This window comes from Lissotriton helveticus, chromosome 10, assembly GCF_964261635.1.
Source record: "Lissotriton helveticus chromosome 10, aLisHel1.1, whole genome shotgun sequence".
Lineage (NCBI taxonomy): Eukaryota > Metazoa > Chordata > Amphibia > Caudata > Salamandridae > Lissotriton > Lissotriton helveticus.
Genome location: NC_136071.1, coordinates 239,981,158 through 240,007,587, shown reverse-complemented (window position 1 = coordinate 240,007,587; position 26,430 = coordinate 239,981,158). Strand labels below are relative to the sequence as shown.

At 43.5% G+C, this 26,430-nt stretch overlaps 1 protein-coding gene across 8 annotated transcripts in view; it reads left to right on the top strand.

The window, feature by feature from the left end:
* NT5M (5',3'-nucleotidase, mitochondrial) overlaps window positions 1-26,430 on the top strand; it is a 401,499-nt gene that overhangs the window by 267,937 nt on the left and 107,132 nt on the right. For 5 of the 8 annotated variants that reach the window (XM_078665220.1, XM_078665214.1, XM_078665219.1 and 2 more), the window contains one exon: window positions 15,945-16,206. In XM_078665220.1, coding sequence (XP_078521346.1) covers window positions 15,979-16,206 — 228 coding nt within the window. In that variant the 5' untranslated portion in view covers window positions 15,945-15,978. The other 3 variants (XM_078665215.1, XM_078665218.1, XM_078665213.1) reach the window with 3 other exon arrangements.

Sequence of the window (26,430 nt, the reverse complement as noted above, 5' to 3'; positions counted from 1 at the left end):
AAATACATTCTCATACACATTCTACTCAAACATTCATCCCACTTCATACCATTCCATACATACTCATGTTCTGTTCTCACTCACTCACCACATCACCAGCATTCACCCCGTACAACAAAATGATTGGTTTCTCTTTAGAAATGTTCAACTAAATGCCATAGAAAACGAGTTGCAACATAAATGCACTGTGTCAAAATAATTCGACTTTGTTCATAATTCTTATGGCCGAAAAATAGCAGTTCCTGCTTTTTTTCGGCCATAAGAATTATGAACAAAGTCTAAAGAGAAACCAATCATTTTGTTGTACAGAGTGAATGCTAGTGATGTGGTGAGTGAGTGAGAACAGAACATGAGTATGTATGGAATGGTATGAAGTGGGAGGAATGTTTGAGTAGAATGTGTATGAGAATGAATTTTAACTAGAAGGTTTTGTTGAGGTGCAATGTACAATGGTTTGAAGAATTGTATAATGTGCGTTTTTTATATGTGAAAAACAAATTGACATAAATAAAAGGATTCATTTCGGACAGAAAAAGTGGTCTGTGGCACATGTTGTTGGACTTTCGATGTGGCCCCTCGAAAATGAATGAGTATTAATAAGGTATCAGTACTGGCAATTGTTTTGTTCTTTGTTAAATTGAGGCTTAGCCTTACTGTTTTGAGCCCAAACCCAGTCTTGGTATTGGCTCACTGAAATCTCAGCACTGTAATTCCTGCAGATATGGTCCAAACCCACTGAGTGCAGTTCGGCACCTACAATAGTTAATTCCATGTACCTGTCATTGAAAGGGGTTATCTAGCGCCTTGGCATTCTGTCAGGCCCTCCTTCACCTGTTCATGAAAAAATCCCAAGGCAACTATTGGTCTATTTAATATACGAGACCATTATTACCACATGATAGGAGAAGACTCAGTGTGCCACATATATCAATAAAAAATCTTTTTATTCATACAAACTCACTTAAAGTCCACAATTTATTCTGTTTTTATTTTTGGATCGACATATTTAAGACAATAACATAACATTAACAAGCATTGGAAATGCAATAGGGCTCGCATTAGAAGAGTTGGAGCTATTGGTCTTGTAAATCTAATAATTTTTTAAGTATTAATTTTGTTATTGTAAATGGCAATATTTATAGAATTTGCAAATGTGACACCTATAGCATTATTTAATATTTTTTGTGTCATTTGTAATAAAGCTTGAAACATTGACAGAACATATTTGAACAAGTGATGCTGTGGTTGCGCTGAGTGATGCTGTGGTTCCGCTGAGTGATGCTGTAGTTGCGCTGAGTGATGCTGTGGTTGCGCTGAGTGATGCTGTGGTTGCATTCAGCCAAAAAAAAAAACATCCTGCCAAATAAAAAAAAACACGGTTTTCCGCATCGCAGACACTTAAGAAAAAAGTATTTGCTTGCACAAGGCCACTGCATAAAATAAAGTTACTCAAATTAACTCATTGAACCTATAATGTTTACAAAATCATACATGCTGAAATCACAGGCGGGTGCGTAAACACATATGGTAACATGCACGCAAACACACACCAGAAGCTCAAACATATGCAGAAAACATGCACATGCACACAAACGTTTCACACACACACGACAGAAGGCAGGAAGGTTTAGAAGGTAATTGGACCCAGAGCAGGGAGAGTGGACCGAGCACAACGAGTTGCAACACAGCCGTGGAACAAAAGCTTGGCCACCATGTCAACAGATGAAAGGAAACCTGATCCAAGACATAATAACTGTGCCCTAATGCACGTAATAGCATAAAACGAAAGTGTGTATGTGCACCTCCAAGACGAGACAGAAGCTGCCAGAGTCCCTTGCCTTCTATGGCGGTGAGAGGTGTTTATTGACAGAATTGTGAGAAGCAGCTGATGTAAACAAGACTGAAGAATTGTGATGACCTGCTGCATTAACTATAAAGTAGCAAAGAATAGTATCTCTCACAACGTGTTTTAAAAAAACTGAACACCTCCAGAGGGCAGCAGAATGAGTCGGGGCATCGCATCGCCAGACTGATTGGCAAGAAATTCCGCAATAAAAAAAAAAAAACTAGCAAGAGCTATCAGATGAATGCAGGAACAGGCTGCCAGATGGTGCGAAAGATAGCATTTACAAAACCGTGTTTGAAGCAGCCAGAAAGGGCTTGGCGGACCGCAGGCTTGTCAACGAGCTCTGCTCTTCATCATGTCTGTCACTGCTGCTGCCTGCCCGCAAGCTTTTACTGCCAGCAGCTACAAGCAAATGCATACAAACATATACACAGACACGCACACACAGGTGGGTGCGTAAACACATAAGGTAACATGCACGCAAACACACACCAGAAGCTCAAACATATGCAGAAAACATGCACACGCACACACACAAAGGTTTCACACACATACGACAGAAGCCAGGAAGGGCTGTGGCATGGGTGACCAGCCTGCCGTTTCTGCTAGTGGAAGTGAAGTGAATAAATTAGGGGAGGAGGAATGCCTGAGGCAGAGAGGAGAGCACACGCTGGGGGATGCCTGTGGGAGGGGAGGCTGGTGGGAAGAAACACCAAAAAGACGCACGATTACTCTGATTCCTATCGGTATTTCCTGCGAAAACAATGTGAAACCATGTAGTTTTTAACAACATAATCCAAGAAACTGAACAAAATCAGTGCGCAGAACGCAGCAAGCTCTCTAGGAAAACAATATCCGTTGAAAACACAGTGTTAATGAAAGCACAATAATTCATTATTTTATGCTGTGTAAACCATCGCATTGTGACCTCGTGCATGCAAGTTCTTTACGCTTGTACATAGGCAGGTGAATTAGAGGTGAAAGTTTGTAGTATGACAGACTGAGTTGTGGCAGAGTTTTTACTCTACGTTTGAAGCGTCGTAATACAGAAATATAAACAAGATTAATTAACAAGTTACAAAAGAATAGCATGGCAGCTATTTTTAGTGCTGAGGCTGCTGCGATGTTAAACAAGCTGTCGCACCGGGAAGTGAAGTGAATAAATTAGGGGAGGAGAAGCACACGCTGAGAATCTTGTGGGAGGGAGGCTGGGCTGCCTTTGATGTGGTAATGCGAGGCAGGCAGGCAGGCGGCTGGTGGCATTGTGCACGCGCTTTTTAGGGCTTGCGCTTGCGCAATGACCTAAAAAGCACATGCACTTCATGGAATCGCCAGTGAAATCGTGCTCAGTTAAACTATGGTTAAGCCACTTGCCACATGCGCATCAGCAGGCGAGCCCTAAAAACAGCAATTATGATGAAATTATTGTTTACACAATATCTCATACAACAAGCACAGCTGTATGTCCAATAGATATGGTCCATATATAAAGACCTGTTCAATCGATCAATAGGTTAACTGAATACAAAGTATAAAGACAATAATAAGCTCAACAAAACAAATGGAAAAAACAAAAGTACAAAGAGTTTGAAAATACAATATGGTGGGTTTTAATTCAAATTATGAATCTTCGTAGTGTTGCCGGCCCTCTTTCACCTGACATAAAGGACAGTGAAGGAGGAAAGTCACTGTGTACACTTATTCCACTGTCCTGTTGTGCGAACAGGTCAGCAAAACAATTCAGTCCTGGTGGTCTGATCGTACACAAGAACAGAGGTGTGTGAGTAGATGTGGAGCCCAAGGTCTGCCTGTTACACATACTGTAACAGTGGATTCTCTGCAGTGAGGCTGGACTTTTCCTTTTTGTCTTTTTCCCTTTCTTCCTTTATTTCACTGACATCTGAGTGTGGGTGAGGGATGACTGTGGGTGAGTATGCACCGCGCACACAAATACATACTTGTTTTAAACGCCTGGTTAGCATACCAGTAATCTTCATTTCTCCGACTATTCCTTCCAAAAAAATAACGAAAACCATAGGAGAAAAGAAATAACCTTTTATTATCACACTCCAGCAAAAGATTAACAGAGACATCTGCCATCAACTTACACCCGTAACAAAATTACATATTGGCTGCCTTAGAAGTAATCTTTGTACCAAAACATAATTCAGTTCCTTGGGCCACATTTAACCACCAATGTGAAATAAATGTAGACGGATGCCTGGACATTCTGCCCTGAAAGCTGTCATACCTCTGGTAGAATGAACCTGCACCCACCCCAGAGGATCTCTGCCAGAGTCTGACTATAACAAAGAGATGGCTCTTTTTGATCCATCTACTTAGAATAGCTTTTGAAGACTTACAGCGCTCTTAGCTGCTAAAATTGATATACAGACTGCCAGTTTGTGTGAAATCAGCTGCTCTCAGCAGATACATCTTCAAAGCCCTCAAAATATCCAAAATATGAACCAATGACTAAGATTCCTATTGGAAACTGGCACAGTCGCATGAAGGATACTTTCCTTGTCCCTATGAAATGTTGAATTAACGGACAGAAAAAGATTTGACTGACAACCAAGACAATTGTTTCATCAAACGTTTCTAAGTAGTGTTGATGAGGGAATCACAAACCTACCTTTCAAATTCTCCTTTTTGTAGTAATAGACTCCAAGATTTTTTTTATGGTTAGGGACTTATCTAAAAACTGTCTGCAAAAAGAATGAAGCCAATGGTGGATCTCAAGAAGGATGTAAGAGCATAGACATTGGCCTTAACAGTCCAAAACCATTTTATAGTCTATAAACACCAGGGTCTCAAAAGATGAAAAAGCTCCCCAAGAGGATCTAAAGGTGTTTAATGCGTACCATTGAAATCCCAAGGTGGCTACTGACAGATTCTTGTCAAAAGCATCCTGAAGAAATTGCTGAAGACATTCAGGAGAACAATTTATTGGAGAAAGATGTTTCTCCACACCACTTGTCAAAAGATGACCAATGATGGTTATAGGCTTTTGTAGTAGAAGCCCTGAAAGAGGATTTGATTGACAGAGAAACAGGAAGAAAATTAGCCTTATTCAGGAGATGTAATCACTCAAACTCCAGACCGCCAGATTTAGGTGGCTAGAGGAATCAAAGGATGGGTCATAGGAGGAGGGGACAAAAAAGGATCTGGTCTTTCTCCACAGAAAAGAAATGGAAGAGAGGGACCCATGTCTTCCTCAGCCAGCAAGGAAGAACCAGGATTACCTCTTGTTCTTTCTCAATTTTAGTCAATGGACTGGAAGCAAGAGGGATTGGGGCGAGGGGCATTCACAAGAAAGATAAGCATCCATCCACGTCGTTTGAGGATCCTGAAACCTTCAAACAAAAAATGAGGCAGCAACGTTTTAGCTCTCATTGCAAAAAGATCTATTTTTGGGACACCCAGCCTGAGGCACATTTTCTAAAATACAAGGGGACTGATAACAAAGTCCTGTGAACACGGAAAGTCTGCCAAAATATTGTGAACTCGAATGTGAATTGCTGTAAGATAGATGGTTTCATCTCAAAGGCAAATTTCATGAGTTGTATGGTTGAGTTGGTATGTACTAACTGCAACAGAGAGGTGGGTTTGGTGGCAGGATAAGTGCAACGGCTTTTATTCCTAACAAGTGTAGTTGCCTGCTTTTTCGCCTTGAAAGTGTGGACAGCTTCTGTGAAATATATTTGACAATGGTAAGAGTATATGGTAGAGGTGGGAGGTAAGATTAGGTTACTACAGTATGGGTGGCAAAAAGGTTAATGCATGTCCTAGCTTGTTAATTTCATGTCTGCATAGATTTTGTACTGTAGCCACTTTTAACACCCTGTCACCCTTAACTAACCTTTAAGATTTTCGGTGTATCTGTAGATTTAAGACTCTTACAGTGGGTGCGGTGAGCATAATCTTGAGTGTTTTTGCTTTGTACAGACGTTTGGAAACTTCATATAACATTAAGTGGTATAACATTTTTATTTTTAATATGTATATGTTCAATAACATCTTTTTGACAAGTATATATTTAAGAAGCTGATGTGTGCTTCTGTTTTGTCATACAACTCTGCATGTGTTTAGTTAGTTTAAATGGCTAAAAAGTGAAAAGCTTTTCCTGTTTGCCCATTCTTGCATCATTCACAATCACCACAATGCCTCTTTGTTTGATGTCTGGCTTGATTAAAGTAAAATAGTTAGCTGAATATGTCAGAGACAACAATATTGTTTTGAACTAAAAAAAACACAGAAATTCACCAGTTATATTTAGTAGAGCTATCTAACTTGCACTCCCACCATTAACTGCTTAGACCTCACATATTACATCACTCATGACATGTTCTATGACATCATTTATGACATCACTGATGACATCTCAAAGGCATGATTGATGACATCACTGATGACCTCATTCAATGAGTGTGTTAGTTTGCTTTATAGATTACATAGTAGCGGGTAACTACCATATTACTTTTCTACCTAGTTATCTACAGCCTGTGTCCAGCTAATCGATGTAAGTGTATAGAAAACGCATGTGCTCCTAATACACCATAGGTGTGTAGAGGTATTGAACATGTTATAAACCTTTGTATTGAAGAGTAACTCTGTGGGCAGCTGACAGTTGACGACTTGTGTTCATTACATTCCACACATTTTTTGGTTCTGCAGAAAAGGTTTCCAGCAGGGCAAAGATTCTATCTACTATGTACCAAGCATTGTAAGCAGCCTTGAGCTATGAGACAGATTCGTTTCAGCATGACAATTTCTACTTAACATAGAAGACTGTGTGCACCAGGTAATAACAAATGTAAATATGCATGTTTTGCTTCAGAAGATGGGCTATCTGTAAAGTTTTCACCACAGTATTTAGGCAGCAGATGGTAGGGTGTTTAACATCTTCAGACCTTGGTTATTTTAAATAAATAGTGCTCTTTGGGCAAGTTTTGCATAGATTGTACACTGTGTTTAGTATGCACTTTTTAATACTCTGTGGTATGTATTTCTCATTAGAGTCTCACTGTCTTCAAACAGTGTGGTACAGAGTACATTCTCTCCATAGAGTAAACAGTGTTAACAGAACCCACATTTCTACGTATGTCCACTTAATTTCTCAATGTAGGTTCAATGATTGTCAAGGGTTTGAGTCAAGTAAAGACTATCCATAGTAGGGCATTAGTTATGTAACAGGGCTTGAGTATCTGGAGGAACTTGGTCTTCTATGAACAGTTGTATACAGATTGAACACTGTGTGAAGTAGAGGTTACCCTTTCATCTGTGGCTCACAGTCAAAATGAACTCGGCTACCCACGAAGTGTATGGTATAAGGTCAATGTTGCACATAACACAAGCTTGATTTATCTATGGGGGTTGTATGTATGATAGCAGTCATGATGTTTCATAGTATTCTGAGCTATTATGCTCTTACTTTCATAGCTTTAATGCTATACCTGTTTATAGAGCAATGTGTACAAAAGAAGCTTGGATGATGTCACCAGTGGTGTCATCAATAATGCCATTTGAGATGTTATGAGTGATGTCATCAATGATGTCATAGAACATGTCCTGAGTGATGTAATATGTGAGGTCATAAGCAGTGCATGGTGGGGCGCAAGTTATAGTTAGCACTTCTAACTATAACTGGTGAATTTGTATGTTTTTTAGTTCAAAACGTTAATGTAGCCACTGAGATATTCACAATTTTAACGTTACTTTAAGCTTTGGATTTTTTCAGTGGATTTCTAAGGTTGTTCTTTAAACAAAAACAGATTTTATTTATCACAACTAACTGTACCATTACTTTAACCATTGTTTTCTTCAGTGAATTTCTAGTTTTTTTTAAATGTAATCTTTTATCACCCTACGTAAAGCCAACCCCGCCACTCACTGCTATAGACCGTGCACGGAGTGGGGTTAGCCACAGGGTCTTATTTTTTTTAAGTGGAGGGAACCATGTGGCCCATCTCCCGAGTCTTATTAGCCCTGGGAACGCCCTCCCCAAGGTTCTTTTTAAAAAAAAAAGTTTTGGGGGGCAAGTTTTTTCATCAATAATTTCACTCCAAATGTTAAAGTGATATTATCAATAATGTCATAGAAGGTGTCATCCGTGATGTAATATGAGACTTATTAGAAGTGCCTGGTGGGTGTGTGCACTTAGAGTACCTTCCGATAACTGTAACTATAGCTGGTAAATTTCAATGGTTTTTAGAGTGTAAAACATTACATCATTACTAAAAATTTCTCCTAACTATAATGTTACTTTAACCTTTGGTTTTTCAGCGAACGTCTCTTTGTTTTAAACGTAAAGTAATATTTAATTACCATACATAAATCCAAACCGCGCCGTGTGTGCTGCAAGGGTTGGCTGCAGGACCTGGCCCTGTGGCCAACCCCCTGCAAGCAGCCAACCCCACGCTGCCTTTGACAATATAAAATAATGGTTGGTTCTGTCGAGCAAGACGGAATTTCTTTAGTATTTTATTCATAAAGTTTTATATAGCACGAACTAGACCCGGTGAGGCTATCAGAGCACTTTACAAATGTTACACCAAAAGAAATAAAGTGAGAACTAGGCACATAGATATGAGTAGCTGACAGGAGAGTGTAAATGTTGTCCTTAGTCAAAGGTCCAGATGTATTCAGGAGTCCGTTAGGTATTCTCGCTTAGAGTTCATCGTGGATCCTTGTAGGTGAGCTATTTGTATTGGTCCTGATCAGTAGGAAAGACCTATCGATGGAATATAGTTACCATACCATACAGGCAAACTGACAAATGGAGACTGACAAAATAAACTCCAAAAAGTGGCTGATATATTTTTTGTCATATATCGTATCTCACATTATATGTACAAGTGTAAACAAGCAGAAAACCATACACAAACATTGACATACATCAGCATGTGCAGTGCAATACACAAGAATTAACATGGAACATTTACAGTACACAGTGGGGGGAGGGGAAAGGAAAGGAATCTCCACAAAGCATCTGCAGTAACTCACCCATTATTTAGCACATGTAGCCTTGACATTAGGCATCACTATGTGAAATGTTGGTACAGGATGTCTTGTTCAGTACGTCGATGTTTCGACGCGTATGTTAAGAGTGTTAGAAGAAAACATCTCCACGGGTTTTCTTCAGGACTGGGAATGTATTTGGACATAGCCTGTATGGTAAAGAGACGGGAATTTGGGTGTTGAGAGTCACAACATAATGAATATATCACATCGGTGAGAAGAGATGCACTTGACACCATGCAAGCCAAGCACCTTGGGATTGCTTGGTTTGCATGTTGTCAAGGCCAGCACTTTAGACAGGAAATTCATTACTATTTCCTGTTATCTTCAGGTATTACGTTCATCCCCGGATTACCTCTCTGGCACCCTGGGCAGACCCAACTTTTGGGCTCCATGACTCCCAGTACCGTTAATTAAGCATACGGTTGCCGCAAAGGTGAGAAGTGCATCTCCTCTCACCGATATACCATTGATTGGTCTTTCCTACTGATCAGGACCAATACAAATACTAAATAAATTCCATCTTGCTCGACAGAACCAACCAGTATTTTATACTGTTATAGTACCCTAGGTTCTGTGAGATACTGGGCCGCCCCATTAATTTTTAATGGGCACACAGCCTTTGGCCATGTGCGGTGGGGGTTGGCCAAAGGGCCTGGCCCTGGGGATCCCATCTCCAGGGCTTTTTTTTTTAAGGGGAGGAGGGCCATGTGCCCCCCTCCCCCAAACCTATTATGGCCCTGGAACCCCATCCCCCAGGGCGCTGTATATTTTGAAAGGGGAGGGGAGCCATGTGTTGCCCTCTCCCTGAGCCTCATTGGACCCTCAGGGCCCCATCCCTTATGGCCCTATTTATTTTAAAGAAGGGGGGGTGCCCCCCCCCCCCCCCTGAGCCTTACTAGGCCATGGGGACTCCACCCCCCAGGGCCTTTTCTTATTAAAGTGGAGGGGGGCGTGCAACCCCTTCACCTAGCCTTATTAGGCCCTGGGAACCCCATCCCCCAGGCCCACTACTTAAAATAAAGGTGAAGGGAGCAGCATAACCCCCTCCCCGAGCCTATTATGGTTCTGGGGACCCCATCCCACTGGCCCGTACAGATAAATTAAAGGGGAGAGGGGGCCGTGTGACCCCTCTCCCTGAGCCTTATTCGGCCTTGTGGATCCCATCCACCAGGACCACTCTTAAAATAAAGGGAAGAAGGGCCTTGTGGTCCCCCTCCCCAAACAGTTATCATTCGCTGGGGCCCGGATTACTTATGGTGGGTGCCCTGGTGCCCACCACTAATCGAGTGATGCTCCCTCTCTTTTACTTAGTATAGCAGCCCGGGGAAGGGGTCCCTCGGGCCTTCAGAGGCTCAGGGGGGCTGTGATTCCCCCTCCCATTAAAAAATACAGCGGGCCTGTGCGGAATAAGACCTTGGGGTGGGGTTCACCCCCCTTCCTTTAAAGATATTTCGGGCCTGGGAGACAGAGTCCCCAGAGCTGCAAGTTGCTCCTGTAGGGGGGAGCACGCGCCCCCACTCCACATAAAACATAATTTGGGTCCCGGGGGCTGAAAATGGCTTGGCTGAAGTGGTAGCAGCCAATCAAATCTCACTTTATCAGTTGGCTCCGCGGATCCTCCGTTGCGTAAAATATACCATTTTTTTAACTTTCATTTCTCCCAAAAATATTGAACAGAATGACACTGAAACACAAAAATACCTTTTTCTAACCAAGATCTAGCTTTCATGTCAAATTTGGTGTTGAGCAGTTTGGCGTGTAGTGGTGTCTTAAGTTCCTATAGAAAAAGGAATAGGAAAAAACGCGTTTTGGGTCTCACCCTTTTTGTCGGACCCAGTTTGATGGATGACACCGAAACTTCCCATGTGCAAACTAGTCAAACAGTAGCACTTTCTGGGAAAGTTTTGTGGAGATTACTCAGACGTGGCCAAAGTTATTAGCAACACAATAAATGCATTTCCTATTGAAACACTACCTTAACCATAACTACCCAGTGGCGACCATACAACCCTATGTTTATGACCAATGTATGTTGTACAAAGTGAAAGAACCTGGCCAGGGGCTCTGCCCAATAGGCTGTGGTTTGTTCAACAACCGCTTTTCATGGCATTTGACTGTGCTCAGGAAGGGTTGTCTGCAGGACCTGGTCTACAGCCAGATCCTGCGCCAAATATTCGGGGTGATTTTTCCAATGCTAATTGGCCCTGGTCCATGACATACATAGTGTAGAATTGCGGCAACTTAGAATCCCCAGGCAGTGAAATGTCTGAAAATTGCTAGAATGCAGTATATATACTGCTTCCCGACGCGGATTCCTATCCACAAGCGAGACTTTGAACCGCCCCTCGGCCCCCGGATTCACATGGTGGACAGACACTATTATTAGGTACCAATTTTTGGACACAGGCAGTGGATCGATTGTTCCTGACCCTGCCTCCTCATCCACTACTTAGGCAAAATCCCTGGCCAGATCGGGGCTCCGTTTCTGTGCCCACGTCTCCTGCAGTCATTACGAATAAAGATTCGGAATCCGTTGAGCCTACACTGATTTTCTTCTGGACCCCATCGAGTCACTCCGCGGTTACTGGGTACTTTACCTCGCTGCCTACAGGAACACTTGAACACCCCCGCCGGCACTCGCCGTTCACTCATCAAACTGGCAACCCGGTCCTGATGATGATCCTGACTAGATAGGATCGAAACGCCGTCGACCCTGCATACAGCGCGACTCATGGCGCGCCATCAACCTTGGTTCTCAAACAAATATTATTTACTCATTTATTGAGGACGAACCATTGCTTCTGTATATATTGTTGTTTTTACCTTTTCACCTGCGTCCTTCGCTGTGTTCACCCATTTGTCACTCGCGCAGTCACTCTTTGTTTCACTAACACCAAGTGCACAAAGCCCCCTTGGGTTGCCACCGCATTTTATGCCAAAAGTGCTGCTACAACTGTCCTATATAAAATGTATTCTTAATACATGATGCTATATGCACTTTCGAAAACGGAAATCAAAAGTCTCTCTTCTTTTTTCGCGTTCTTGTAATGTCTTGTGCATACATGTATACTTGCCTTTTTATTGAATCCGATTAAGATATTGTTGTTCAAAACATATGTACACCCAGATCTCAATCTGGTCTATGGGTTATACTCCTGTTGCTTTGCCCTGAAAATTGCTGTCATTCTTGAACACTGAGGTCTTTGGGAGTTTCTTGGTTCATGTGCATCATAAAATTGAACAATTTGCCCTAACTGCAAGAAACAAGAACATAAAAAAATCCTATTAATTGGGTATAAAGTGTGAACAAGACTAGTGATCAAATTCATTTGCGGAAAACATGGTCACATACATTTTTGAAAGAAATGTTACAGTATGGATTCAGTACTGTGCGGGGGAGATTAACCAAACAAACCTGTGTTTGATTTTTCTTGGATACTGGTATGTTTTAAGTACCAGACAGCGTTGATGACAAATATAATGTAATAATCTCAGTACCCTCCCCCAGTTTGTCACGTTTCATATTGTTAGGATAGCTGCCATTTTTCCAGTTATTGCTTTAGAGCTTTGTTGATTGTAAACCAATAAGAGGTATGTTGGGTTTTGATACATAGCCTATATTTGAGAGTTATTGCTTATATGTTGTTTAGTTTCGAGATCGGAATTTCCTTAAAAAACACAGAAGACAGGAGGCGTTTGGCAAATAAAGAACAGCTTGTTTAATTTAACAGTTTTGCCGGGAGAACAGTCACAGGGTCTAAGGAATGTCTGAATTTATATTGAGTTTGTGGTTGCATACCATATATGATGAAGAATGTTGGTTGCTGCCTTTAGAGTCATAAATCAATGGTTAATACAGGTTGGTCTTGAACTGCATGGATACAGTGTGTCCAGTGGTGAATTTGTCCAGATGTCCACCATGGGGAGCACATGATCACTATATTTGCTAGGCCCTGATTGGCTATGTGTTCTTAACTCATGTGGCTTCTCACTTTATGGTGTGTTTTGAAGTGGCCATGTGTGCTTTATTGGGGCAATGACCCTTGAACATTGTAATGTCACTGCACCTATCTGTGGAATTGATCAAGAGTTTCCTGTCCGAGTGTTTGCCTGCCAGTTATGCACCCTCCAACCTGAGACCCATCAATCAGTAATCCCGGTTGTAGGGCCTGCCTGACTACATAATTGTGTGTCGAGGTAGATCAGAACGGGTGATTCTATCAGGGATGATACTTCATTTTTATAGTTGAATGAATCGATATTCATATTAACAGTTTTATTGATGGTACACTAATAAAAAAAGATTGAAACCTACATTGTGATTCCATCCATGTACAAACAGTAATGATATCATTAATAATAGCATAGAAAATGCACCATTGCTGCTTTGAAGGCACCAAATGTGTTTGCTCAACTTATCTGAAAGATAGTGTTTCTTACAACGTTCTAAATGCAAGCAAAGTACAAGGTCAATTGCATAGGTTCTGAACATCAGGTTACAGCTTCGAGCACGTAGTATATCTATGTCCAATTGCTCAAACGCAAAGAAGAGCAGCTTTTCTAAGGTCATGCCCAGCACTCTATAGTAAAGGGATAGTAAACACTGGTTCAGCATTGGACTCAGTGACCGCAGTCAAACGTAGAGATCTCTAGGGCTGTTAGGGCTACTGCAGTGGAGTGCATTTGTTCCCGGAGGCTGTTCACTACTACAAGAGCTGTTGGCATACTAGCAAGATATGTGCAGTAAGTCCTGAAGGATGTGGTGCTAATACTAGACCTCATGTGCACAGACTTCCTGAAGATTGTCCCAAGCTTTCAGAGAGCTCTCACCATAGGCAAATATTTTAACCAGTGAAGGCTTGGAGTACAGATGGTTAGGAGCACCCTACACACAGGCATCATTCATAATCACCAAGGTATTGCTCTTACATCTTCATTACTTTCGCTTTGTGCAGCAGCAGGTTATAGAGGCCTTTTTTTACATTCTTAGAGCATTCAATACAGCTATAATGATTTCTACTTTATTAAACATCTATAAGGATTTCTACTTTATTCAACATTTCACCTTCTGTGTATAGCATGTTCAAATTAAAATTGCCAGGCCTTGAGAGGCTGTTTTGTATCCTAGTTTAACATGACACTGCCATCCATACTTTCACCATTGGTATCAATTGTGAAGCGATTTGTGATGTCACTGGTGATGTAATCAATTTAATCACTTTAATGTCACTTGAAGATATGAGCAGTGTATTGATGGGCTCTTCGTAACTGTCATTTTTATATTTTTTATGTTTGAAATTGTAAGGGAAATTCTGCGTTTTAACAGATTTTTTAATGATGCACATGGTCCCCTGGGCAAACCAAATGACCACTGTGCCTGGTTCTGTGTTGTCATAAACTACCATGTACACACCCTTCAGCCATGTCCCCGGATATGGGGGGAGGGTCTACCATAAAGTTTTTTAGTGCATGATTCATACATTCAGTTCACAAATCAAATAATGGTGGGAGGAGAGAGAAAAAGTGATGTCCAATTAACCATCAGATTAGTTTGGGTGGATAGCGTGCCCAAATCCTTTTTCCAATAAATGTTTTTCTAGCCCTAGTTCATGAATAGGTTAAGGAACTTAACCGTGTAGATATAAGAATGTGAGTGTCAATTTTTATTAGCAACTACATGAAAAAGTACACCAAACCTCAAAAAGGGTCTATTCTAGAACACATTTATGCCTTCATGCCAAGGTTGTTGGAACTCTGGCCAGTATTGTGGGCAGTAGTGAAAGAAACTTTTAACATGGGGATTTAGTATATTCCCAAAACCGTTTTTTACGTTAATAACCTGTAAACGCCTTAACCATTCAGCACCGCACTTGGAAAACAGTCAAAACTAAATAGATATTGGATGCCTTTGCCAAGTTCGAGGACGTTTGTCAGACGAGGCGAAAATTATGGGCGGAACTAAAAAAAAAGTGCACTTTGTGTGAAAGAAACGACTCCTAAAATATCTACTTGCTGTAACAAGTATTTACTTGCACGTTTTTAATGTGACGTGTTTCATTTTAAATAGATACGACTGAAAATACCCGAGCGGCGGTTTGCTTTTTAAAAACGCATGAAACTTAGCAACAGAAGGGTGGGAGATTCTGGGTTCAAATTACTTACAGACCCGCTCCTCGCACTGACCACTTCGAACTCGATTTAAAGGGGTGTTCTGAGTTCTCAATATATTTGCCTCAGTGGTAAACAATTTCCTAAATGCAATTTTTGAGGCGAGCAAAAAGGTAAAATGCATAACATATGTTTACGTCCAATTTATTTTTTGCTGAGGTCAGGGGCGAAGTACAAGTTGGACTTGGCGCAGCGGGGACTGCCCCTTTAAAGGAGGTGCTGCAGCTGCTGCTAGGCAGAGGGGAGGGGGCAGGAACTCTCCGCCGGTGAACACTGCCGGGTTGAAGCGGTTGTTTATTCTCGAGCTATTTGCTGGGGTAGGACACCCTGCCCTGCAGAGCTCTGTCCCAGGCACAGGGCCCCCCGCCCCCGCCGCAGTGCCGTGGCCCCACACACCTCCCTGTCTTCAATCATTTACCAGCCTGCCTTTGCACAGCACTCTCTGTCCACTGCCGGGGGAAAGGGGGCTGGGATCTTCTGCCAGGAGAAGACACTTGTGCCATCTTTTGCGGGAAAATACAGAATCCTTTTCTGTACCAGCTGTTGTCCAAATGTGCCCACCCCCCGTGGACCCTGTTGCATTGTGGGGGACATTATCAGGGGGAAGCTATTACCCCTGCGCTGAAACGTTTCCCACTGTAAACAAGCAGGCAGTGTCAGTCACAGAAATCAGGTCTTGCAAAATGTAGATGACTGTCAGTTTTGCTCATGATTTCGTTGACAGTGTAGGGAGGGATCTCAGAACTGGGTGGTCCATGATTGTTGCTTATTTGGGTGCTGATAACCAAAATGGAGCTTTCACGTTCATAATACAAAACTCCTGTGCAGTGGGACTAAAGTGTATAATTTTTTTATGTATACGGTAGATGCTTATTTTTTTTAAGGCAGTTATGATTTTACTTTCTAGGTTTTTGTCTCTGCAGAGAAGGGGTGGTATCCTTATGTCACTGGGTGTAGGGTACTCCTCCCTGCCCAGGACAAGGTCATGTGATGCCAGGTTCAGGCCACTCCGTGTTTTAGTGGATATGGATGGGGTGATAGCGGATTTCGAAGGTGGATTTCTGAAGAATTTCAGAGCCCGCTATCCAAATGAGCCTTATATTCCCCTGGAGGATCGCAGAGGTTTCTGGGTGTCGGAGCAGTATGGGACGTTGAGACCAGAACTTTCTGTAAGTACATACATCTTTTTTGTTTATTTGTTATTTGATTGTGTAGCCCTATAACGATGCTTATATTCATAGTGATAAGCCATTTTACAGGCCTTGTTTGCATTGCACCTTTCCTTCTGTGTTGTTATATGTCAACCTCAATACTATGTTAGTATCAATCAAGCAGTGTTAAATGTTCTTGTATAGCATTTCATATCTGTGTATGCCTATTCCCGTTATACATTCTGTATACCAACCACAATTGCAGGTTTGTATATGCCAGGCCCCACTTCTCCATCAAAGCTCTTGATTGACAACCTCCATTTTTATTCACTCAGGTAAGTACCCCTGCAGGCTGATGTTTGCATAATGCACCATGAGACCAAGTAATTATGAACTCTGCTGTGGAAGAAGCAAGTCACATTGACTTCTAAAAAAATTGTTTATCATGCAAAACGAGCAAAAATGCTAATATTGCAGCTAAGAGAGACAGTGTTTCATCTCCCCTAGCATTTGAGCTTCTAATGCTAACTCCTCCAGAAATTTCCCCAAGACTTATAGATTTTCTGTACATGGCAATCGAAGGAGGGTACATGTGCCAACAATCAAAACTCTAGTTAGTGGTGTTAGCAGGTGCATTGCTTTCTTACAGGAGAGTGGAATAGACCTTCAAAAGGATACAACAAAGGAGCTCTCCAGATGCTGAGATGGCTCAATTGAGAATTCTTGCTTTGCTGTGCCAGGCTTGAAAGTGAGACTGTGTATGTCACAATGGAGATGGCCCAAAAGGCTTGGTTTAACATAGGCATACACAATGAAATGGCTGCACTCTAAGCAACTTCAGTAAATGTTCTGTTTTGGTTGAATTCACACAGTGATATATAGATATACCTAGTTCTCCAGCATCTTTCATAGATTCACATGCTTCGAGGCTGGAAACCATTGGAGGTCAATGTTAACACAGCAGCATCCCAATGCAGCAACTAATGTTAAAAATAAATTGAAAACATCCATAGACAAAAGTAGTCAGTCCAACTCATTTTATGTCATGAAGACCTGCCAAGCAGGTGTATGAGCTCAGAGGTACAACCCTCCTCTCAGACACCAGCTGTCAGATGTTCTGCTGCACCCCTGGTGAATGGTTGGGAAATCCTTTCTGCTGTTCTCCAGAAGTATTTCTTTAGTAGAAGGTCAAGATGTTGTCGCTGGCCGTATAGCTTTGTAGAAGGAGAGTTGTGTGCTTCCTTTTGTGGCTGGGAGGCTGATCCACGAACCTCTTTTTTTCTGCAACATGGCAGAGTCTCCCAAGAAGAAACATCTGCTCATCCTCTGTGACCCCTGTGGGGCTTGAAAGAATTCTGTGGATGATTCTCACACAAATGGTTTACTTTGCTTCACAAAGATGGAGATGCAGTAAAGAAGTGCTTCTAATTTATGAACATTAGTGCCAGAACCTTAAAAGATAAGCTTCTTTTAGCTCATAAAACATCTTCGCTTGGTGGTGAATCTGTTGAAAGAGCCTCCCCCCACCCCGGCTAAATCCAATAAGAGGTACTTATACCTCCAGAGATTCTACTTTGGAAGAGCCTTCTGGTTGTGTCAGCTCCTGGCACAGATCACAAGCCCTCTGCTACATTAAGAATCCAAATCTTACTAATCTTCAGCAGTGTTTTCTCCAGGTAAAGCTATATACTTTCCATCACTGAAGACATCACTGTCGACCAATACTGCATCCATGATGATCATCAAGATCCTGTTCAGGGCAGTCAAGAGACAGACGCTGACAAACGAGACCTTGACGTCAGTGACAAAGACATCTTTGTTGATGACATTCTTGCCGATGACAAAAGTACCGCAGTGACCCTGATGGCAGAGCAACCACCAACGATTGTATTGACAATGGTGACATCGGTATACGCCGTTGACAACAACTTTGCCCTTAGTGCTAGCAACTGGTCCATTGATACTCTGCTCTAGTCTGTTTTCTAACCGATTTGGATCACACAAGAGCCTCCTTCAAGGTTTCTTGGAGGAGATGATGATGATCTTTTAAACGACAACGAGAATGAGCTGATACAGGTGGACTCCGACAGCAATAACAGTAAGCAAGAAGCTTCTGTGAAACGCTCACATGAGGACCTATAAATACAATTTATACATGATGACGACTCTAGGAAGAGGCAACTTTAAATATTTAATGCCTTCGTTACAAGAGGCGTTGCATTGTTGAACCGCCATCATTCCCTGTGCTGCCAAATGTTGAAGTGTCTGCCAATTTCCTCGAGTCATTAAGCCCCACAGAATTTTTTTAATAGGATGCCTCTGTCTGAATAGTATCCATTGCATTATAAGCTTTATCCTTCTGTTTAGGCAGTACAACCTGTGGCCCTTGCACCACCACCACCACCTCCTCCTCAGACTGAGTCTGTCATCGATCCTTCTCAATGGATCAGGCCTGACCCTGAACTTCCTGTTCCAGCTCATGAACCTCAGAAAGACATAGGTGACGAATCTTCTGCTGTTGATGACAACAACAGTCCAGATCACTCTAATGATGATGCGGATGGCAACCAAGGCGATGACCCATCACCTACAGATGACCACATGCCTGAGTAGTATGCGTATGTTCAAAGGATCGCAAGATCCCAAACCACATAGCTAGCCACCCAAAAACATTTTTTAATTCTTTTTATTTATTTATTCAAGTTTTCAGATATGAACAACAAGACAAAAACATTATAGCCATTATTCAATTACAGAGCATTATACAGCATGATTGATACAATACATCGATCCTTAATTACCATGTCCTATTTAAGGAATTTACAGCAGGCAACGTCTCTATACGTTAACCAGCAGGTATGGTGAGTAGCTATGGAGTGAAGGGGCCCCATACATCCGTAGGACGTGAAGCGCAGGGCAGTTCCTCAGCATAACAATTAAGTTGATCACGGCAATACGTCATATGCTGTATCCAGTGTTCTCGTTTCGGACTTGCCTTCCCCGCCCAGTGAATAGAAACCCTCCTTTTTGCTAGTAATAAAGTTATAGCTACTATTTTGCGGTTGGTTGGCTGTATGGTTTTAATTAGACCTAGCAGAAACATTTGTGCGGTGCATTTCACCAGCTCCATGACCATAGCAGTGAGATTGCTTGTAACTTGTTCCCAATATTTCTGTACCCCTGGGCAGGTCCATGCCAGATGCATGAAGTCTGCATGGTGCACCCTGCATCTGATGCAGTCCACTTTTTCTCCTAACCCAAACTTACAGAGCTGTACTGGAGTATAGTATAGTTGGTGTAGGTACTTGAAATGTATAACTCTAAGATTACCATTTGCTGTCAGCTGTCCCTTTAGGGTACAGCATGCCTTCCAATCGTCCATGTTAAGTGGTGTGGGAATGTTGGCATTCCACTTGGCCAGAGGTCCCTCTACCAGTGTCTGTGCATCTATCAGTGATGTGTTATACAGGCGTGTGATTAAATGTTGCAGCGTTTCTGTCAGAAGGATCAGCTGGAGCCACCCCAGGGCCCGTGGTTCATCTGGGAATTGTGGGTATAGTGAGCGCAGGGCTGCATGAAGTCTGCTGTATGCGAAAATAAGCATGGGGTAAGCGTTACTTTCTGCTGTTATCTCTGAAGAGTCTATAAATTTGCCCTCCTGATAGACATCTCCCATAGTCCAAAGTCCCGTTGCTTGCAAAGTAGTTATTAAACCCCCCTCTCGCGTCACGGAGATATCAGAGTGATGCACTAGGAGCATGGCTGGAACATGCAGTGAGATAATCTGTGCTCCTCGGCCAAGCGCGAAACATGCATTTATTTATTTAATATATTTGTAGAGCGCAAAACCTGTCACCCAAAGGGCATCCTGGCGCTTTGATCAAGGAACCGTGCACTTTAACCGCTCAGGCCGTTTATGGGAATAAGTAAGTTTTTAATGCTTTCCTAAGCGGAAAATAGTCCTTGTAGCTCCTCAGAGAAAGTGGGAGGGAGTTCCACAATTTGGCCGCTGCCACGCTAAAGGAGCGACCACCCATCCTCACTCTATGAAACCTTGGAACCACCAGGAGGTGAGCCGATGAAGAACGAAGGAGCCGTGGAGCCGAGTACCACGCGAACATGTTTTGCAAAGGAATGGGGCCCAAAAGGTGTACCGCTTTAAACACCAAGCATGTAGCTTTGAACTGTACCCGCAAACCTACCGGGAGCCAGTGTAGGTCTCGTAGAGCAAGAGTTGAAGAGCTGGACCTAGGGCGGGAAAGAGCCAGCTTGGCGGCCCTGTTCTGCACCCGTTGTAACCTCCCCAACAGATTTTTTGGAGCCTCCAGAAGAAGCCCGTTGCAATAGTCAAGACGACTTAGTATGGTCCCACGGACTACTTCCGGCCTGGCTTGAGCGGGGAGAAGGGGCAGGACTTTGCGTAACATGCGTAGCAACATCATACACGTGGCGGTGGTTTTATTGACGTGTATGTCAAGTTGTAAGTTAGGGCCAAACATTACCCCCAGGTTACGAGCTGATTCCGCTGCCAGCACTGGTTCAGGGAAGGTACTGGGCCAAAAATTCTCAGGGAGTGCCCGTGGAATCCGGTCGGTGGAACAGTGGAGCACCTCCGTCTTCGAGCTATTAAATTGCAGGGAGTTAGCTCGCAACCAGTCCGCTGTAGCTGCCATGCAGCGATGGAAAGTGTCCAGCGAGACCGCATTGTTCCCTTCCAGAGAGAAGACCAGCTGGGTGTCATCGGCATAATTAAATGCCGAGACACCGAAAGATTTAATTAGCTGGACTAGGGGGCGGAGGTCCAGGTTGAACAATATAGGGCTGATGGCCGAGCCCTGAGGAACCCCCTGTCCTATACTCCTTGGCTCAGAGCTAAATGGCGGAAGTGAAACCAACTGTTGCCTGCCACCAAGATAGGATATCAGCCAATCTCTAGCCCCCTCAGTGACCCCACATTCCTCCAGCCTCCTGACCAGGGTCCGATGGCAGACCGTGTCGAACGCGGCCGACATGTCGAGCAGCACTAAAAAGGCTGCCCGACCACTGTCGACACGCAAACGAAGGTTGTCCAACACGGTCACCAGCGCGGACTCCGTCCCGTGTCCGGGGCGGAAGCCAAACTGGGTCTCATCGAACCACCCGATGTTCTCCAGGAAGCCTGAGAGTGAGCGGGTCACCCACTTTTCTAAGATCTTAATCGGAAAAGGGAGCAAAGAGATCGGCCTGTAGTTGGAAAGGCAGGCCGGATCCAAAGTTGGCTTTTTTAGCAGAGGTGACACTACTGCTAACTTCCAGCACTCTGGCACCGATGCCGACTCCAAAGATTGAAGACAGATCGAGAACAAAGGCAAGAAGAGTTCTGCGTGGAAAACCTTCCAGAATTTGGGGGGCAGCGGATCAAGCGGAGACCCTGAGGACACCGAATGAGCCACCTGACAAAATTCCTCAAAGGAAGGAGAAGGGAAAGACCTCAGCCAAAGTCGGCTGGGTAAACTGGCTAAACTGTCCGGGGCTCCCAGACCAAGGGCGACAGTGCCCGTCTGAGGTCGATTGGGCAGCTCCACCGGAGCTCCCACACCAATCGGTTGGGGTCGACTGGGTGAGCTGCCCGGAGCTCCCAGACCAAGGCCAGCAATGCCCGTCTGGGGTCGACTGGGCCGCTCCGCCGGAGCTCCCACACCGACCGGCTGGGGTCGACTGGGAGAACCACCCGGAGCTCCCAGATCAAGGTCAGCAGCACCTGTCCGGGGTTGACTGGGCATATCAGCCGGAACTCCCAAGCCGGGAGCCGCAGGTAAGGGGTGTATTAAGCCCTCCAAGATCTTAGCAGTCTTCTCCTCAAAAGCATTTGCCAATGAGTCACAGAGAGCCTGCGACGCACGAACCGTGTTAGCCGCACAAGCAGGATGTGACAGGTCCTTGACAATTTTGAACAGGGCTTGAGATTTATTAGGCGCCTGAGTCAAGGAGGCTTCTAAAAATGCTGCCTTGGCCTGCTTGATCTGATCCTTATAGCCTCTTAGTGCAAGCCTAAACGAGGCTTTAGCCGAGGTGGAGTACTCCCTTCTCCACACTCTCTCCGCCCGTTTACAGTTCAGCTTCAGCTGTCGTAGCTCCTCCGTATACCAGGGGAAAGCCCGATTCACTCGCACTCTCGCTCTGCGAAGGGGCACCATCTTATCCAGCAAGTCGGTAATAGACCGGCATAAGGAGGAATAACTCTCTTCCACTGAATTCCTCAAGCAGAAGTTAGCAGGTATTAAGGAGGGCAACGGAGATGAACTGAGCAATCGAGACCAAGGTCGACCCAGTTTCGAAAGTCCCACCCCGGCGACTTCCGAAGAGTGGTCTCCTAAGCATAAGGAGAAAGCCACCAGCGCATGATCGGTCCAGAATTGAGCTAAGATGTCATTAATCACTGCCGAGTGAGCGCCAGCGAAAATCAAGTCCAGAACATGACCGCCCCTATGAGTCGCCGAGCAGACCAGTTGCTGCAGTTGGATGTCAGCAAGGGCTTGACAGAGTGAAGTAAGCGCTCCGTCTAAAGGACCCCCCTGCCATAAATTGAAATCACCCAAGACTAGCAGCTTAGAGTGGGTATTATATAGGTCGTACACTAAGTCAAGAAACTCTGGCAAAGAGGAAGCCGAGCCCGGCGGCCGGTAGCACAACACCCCCGAAATCAGTGTTCTCTCCAGGTTTCTGAGAGAAAAACCCATTAACTCGAAGCCCGATACCTCGCTGATTTTAAGCTGGAAAAAGTCCAACTTTTCGCGGTAAATGATGCCAATACCGCCACCACGATTCTTCGGCCGGGGGGTGTGGATGATTTTAAAACCCGGGGGACAGGCCAAGCCCAGTTCAACTAGGCAGTCCTCCCGAGTCCACGTTTCAGTTAGAAACAACACATCCAGACCGGACGAGTCGACCAAAAGGGCAATCTCCGTGTGGTGCTTACAGAGCGACCGTACATTAAGCAATCCACACGACAGAGATTGAGGCAGAGATGGAACAGTGGCCCTCTGTATCAGGGGCGCCTGGGGCGGTCTTAGATCCAACAGGTCCGTCCATGCATTGTACTGTGCCTATTTCCCCATGTTTAAAAATTGAGCTTCTATTGGAGAGCATGGCTTTGAGCGGGACAGGGCGTACCGCGTCACCTTCCGCAGCTATGTGCGTGGTGTAGTTCGGAGCATGGTGCCAGTAATGGGCAAAGTGTGCCTGTGCACATAAGTAGTACGAGTGTAGGTCTGGGGCCGTAAATCCTCCCTGGTCATATGGGAGCGTACGTATCTCCCATTTAAGTCACGGTTGTATCCTCGCCCAAGCCAGCTTAATTAACAGTGATCGTAGGGTAGGGAAAAAAATTTGTGTTAAGAGTATGGGAATATTAGTATATGAATATAAGAATTTAGGCAATACTATCATTTTCATCAGTGCTATTCTATCGGCAAAGGATAATGAGAGTCTGATCCACCTCGTCACTTGTTCCTCCAAGCTCAAGATCGCCCTGCCATTTTGATTTTAGAACCACCTGTGGGTGTGTAAAGATGAGGCTGAGGCGGATAAGATGTTCAATGAATGGTTTATTAATTCCTTAAACCATAGACCCACCGGAGCAGCTGGGCAAACGTCCCGACTCTCCAGAAACCAACCGCCTTCTCCAAACAATACACCAAGCTCTAACATTCTAAATTACATCACTACATTCTAACTATGACATATACATGTAATACAGTTTGATTGGACATTACATTTACATTGACTCTAATAAAAGATATAATCAACTACCACATGTCTCTTTTATACAAAAATAACAGAATGAAATAAATCAAACATCTAAGATGTAATCGTCAAATTTCTTAGGAACTTTAGGAATCCTCTTGAGGGGTAAATGATCAACCTGAGCAGATGTTCCAATAGACTCCTGAAGATTGGAACCACCCTCACAAACACTGGAACTCTCTGAAGAAACAACAGTTCCAGTGCCAGCATCGTGAGTAGAGTCATCAGAGAACACATCAGCCACATCAGCAGCATGAAACTTCCCATCACAACCAAGGTCATTCCAAGTGCAACCACCATCCTCATCTTTGTCAAAAAAATGTTCTTGCCCAGGTTTGAGAAGAATAACTGAACCCTTGCTCCACCAACCCTTCTCAGCCAACAGAACAGCAGACTCAGTTACCCCTTCAACCTGAAACGGATTGGAAAACTTGGAAGAACCTTTGGGAGACATGGTAGGTTTCACCACCCGTACCCAGTCACCAACCTTGATGCATTTATCTTTGGACTTGAGAGAAGCATCATGATAACTTTTACCAGTGATGCGAGACTCCAGAATGTTTTGTTTGACTTCATCAATGATAACTTTCATGTTAACTTCCTCCCCCACGCTTTTAACAAAGTTGGGCCTTAAGACAGATTTAGCTTGTCTGCCTCTCATCAATAGATATGGAGAAAAACCCGTGGAGGAATTTGGAGTGATGTGGTAACTCCATAATTTCTCCTTCAAGAATTGCAGAACATCCAACTTGCTCTCTAAGGCAGCCTGAATTCCCTCCTTAATAAATCTATTGGCCCTTTCCACTTGGCCATTGGCCCTGGGACAATACAAGGGAGTGGTTTCAGACTTTACTCCAAACTTTTCCAAAAATTCTTTCATTTTCCTGGATACAAATTGCACCCCATTGTCAGATAATATGAAATTTGGAGCACCCTCCAAACTGAAAACAAAATTCAAAAAATCAATAACAGCATCAGTATTGGGATGTTCCACAAAGGTGTAATAAATCCATTTGGAAAAATTATCAATCAATACAATGGAGAATCTTCTCTCCCTTCCCAAACATTCAAAGGGGCCAGAAAAATCAATAGAAATTCTATCCCAAGGGCCAACAGCTCCTTCTTTAAGAGACAAAGGTTGGGTTGAAACCTTCCAGTGCTTATCTGCTCTGACACAAACAGAACAGTTGTCAATGACCTTCTCAATACCCGCATCCATACCAGGCCACCAATAGTGGTTCTTGAGAATCTTCTTGGTACCAGAAACACCAGGGTGACCAACATGAGCAAGCTTGATGAGTTTACTTCTTAAACCATCAGGAGGAATAAACAAGTGTTGACGCAACAAAATATTCCCTTCAATGCTAAGCTCATCAGCAACCTGGGCGAAACTCCTGAAACACTCCTCCAAATTCCTAATGGGAGGCCAACCATTACCTACAAAATTTTTAACTCTATTGAGTACCAGATCCTTGTCCATGGCCTCAATCCAACTTTCCTCTGAAATGCCTGATTCAAATGTGCTCACAGCATCGACCAGTGCCACTACACATTCATGTTCATCCAAAATATCATTGTTATCTTCCTCACTGGGAGGAAGCCTGGACAAACAATCAGCGGTGAAATTTTTTCCGCCTGGAATGTGCTGCGTTTCAAAATTGTATTCTTGAAGTCTGGCAATCAACCTCACCAGTCTGGAAGATGCTTTGCCGCTCTTTACACCATCCATCATAAATACCAGCGGTTTATGATCCGTGACAAGTACAAAAGGTCTGCCCCACAGAAAACTCTTGAATTTTTCAACGGCCCAGACACACGCTAAGGCCTCCTTTTCTATAGTGCTGTAATGCTTTTCAGCACCCCGAATAGCTCTTGAAATAAAAGATATTACTCTCTCTCTGCCCTCAACCATTTGAGAAAAAACAGCACCGAGACCAACAGTACTGGCATCCACGGTGACGAAGGATTTGCCCTGAGGATCAAAGGTTTTAAGACCCGGTGCTTTGGAAATAAGCTTCTTTACATTGACAAAAGCTTCATCATGGCTCTTGTCCCAACTAAACTGAACCCCCTTTCTAAGAAGCTGTCTAAGAGGCTCCACCACTAAAGCGTACCCTTTCACAAACCTTGAATAATACTCTCCCAAACCTAAGAAAGAGCGCAAAGAATCTTTATCCTGGGGTGTACTGATGTTATCTAAAGTGTTGACCAAATCCTCTTTTGGAAAAATGCCATCGGCCGTGATTTTGTGCCCCAGGTAATTAAGTTCTTCAACTAGGAATTTACACTTTTCTTTGCTGACTGTCATGCCTTTACTACCAAGAATATTGAGAACTTTGTTGAGAATAACATTGTGTTGTTCACAAGTCTGGGCAAAAATTAAAATGTCATCCTGGAATGACTGAACACCAGTGATGCCTCGAAACAAATTCTCAATGAGCTTTTGAAACACACTGG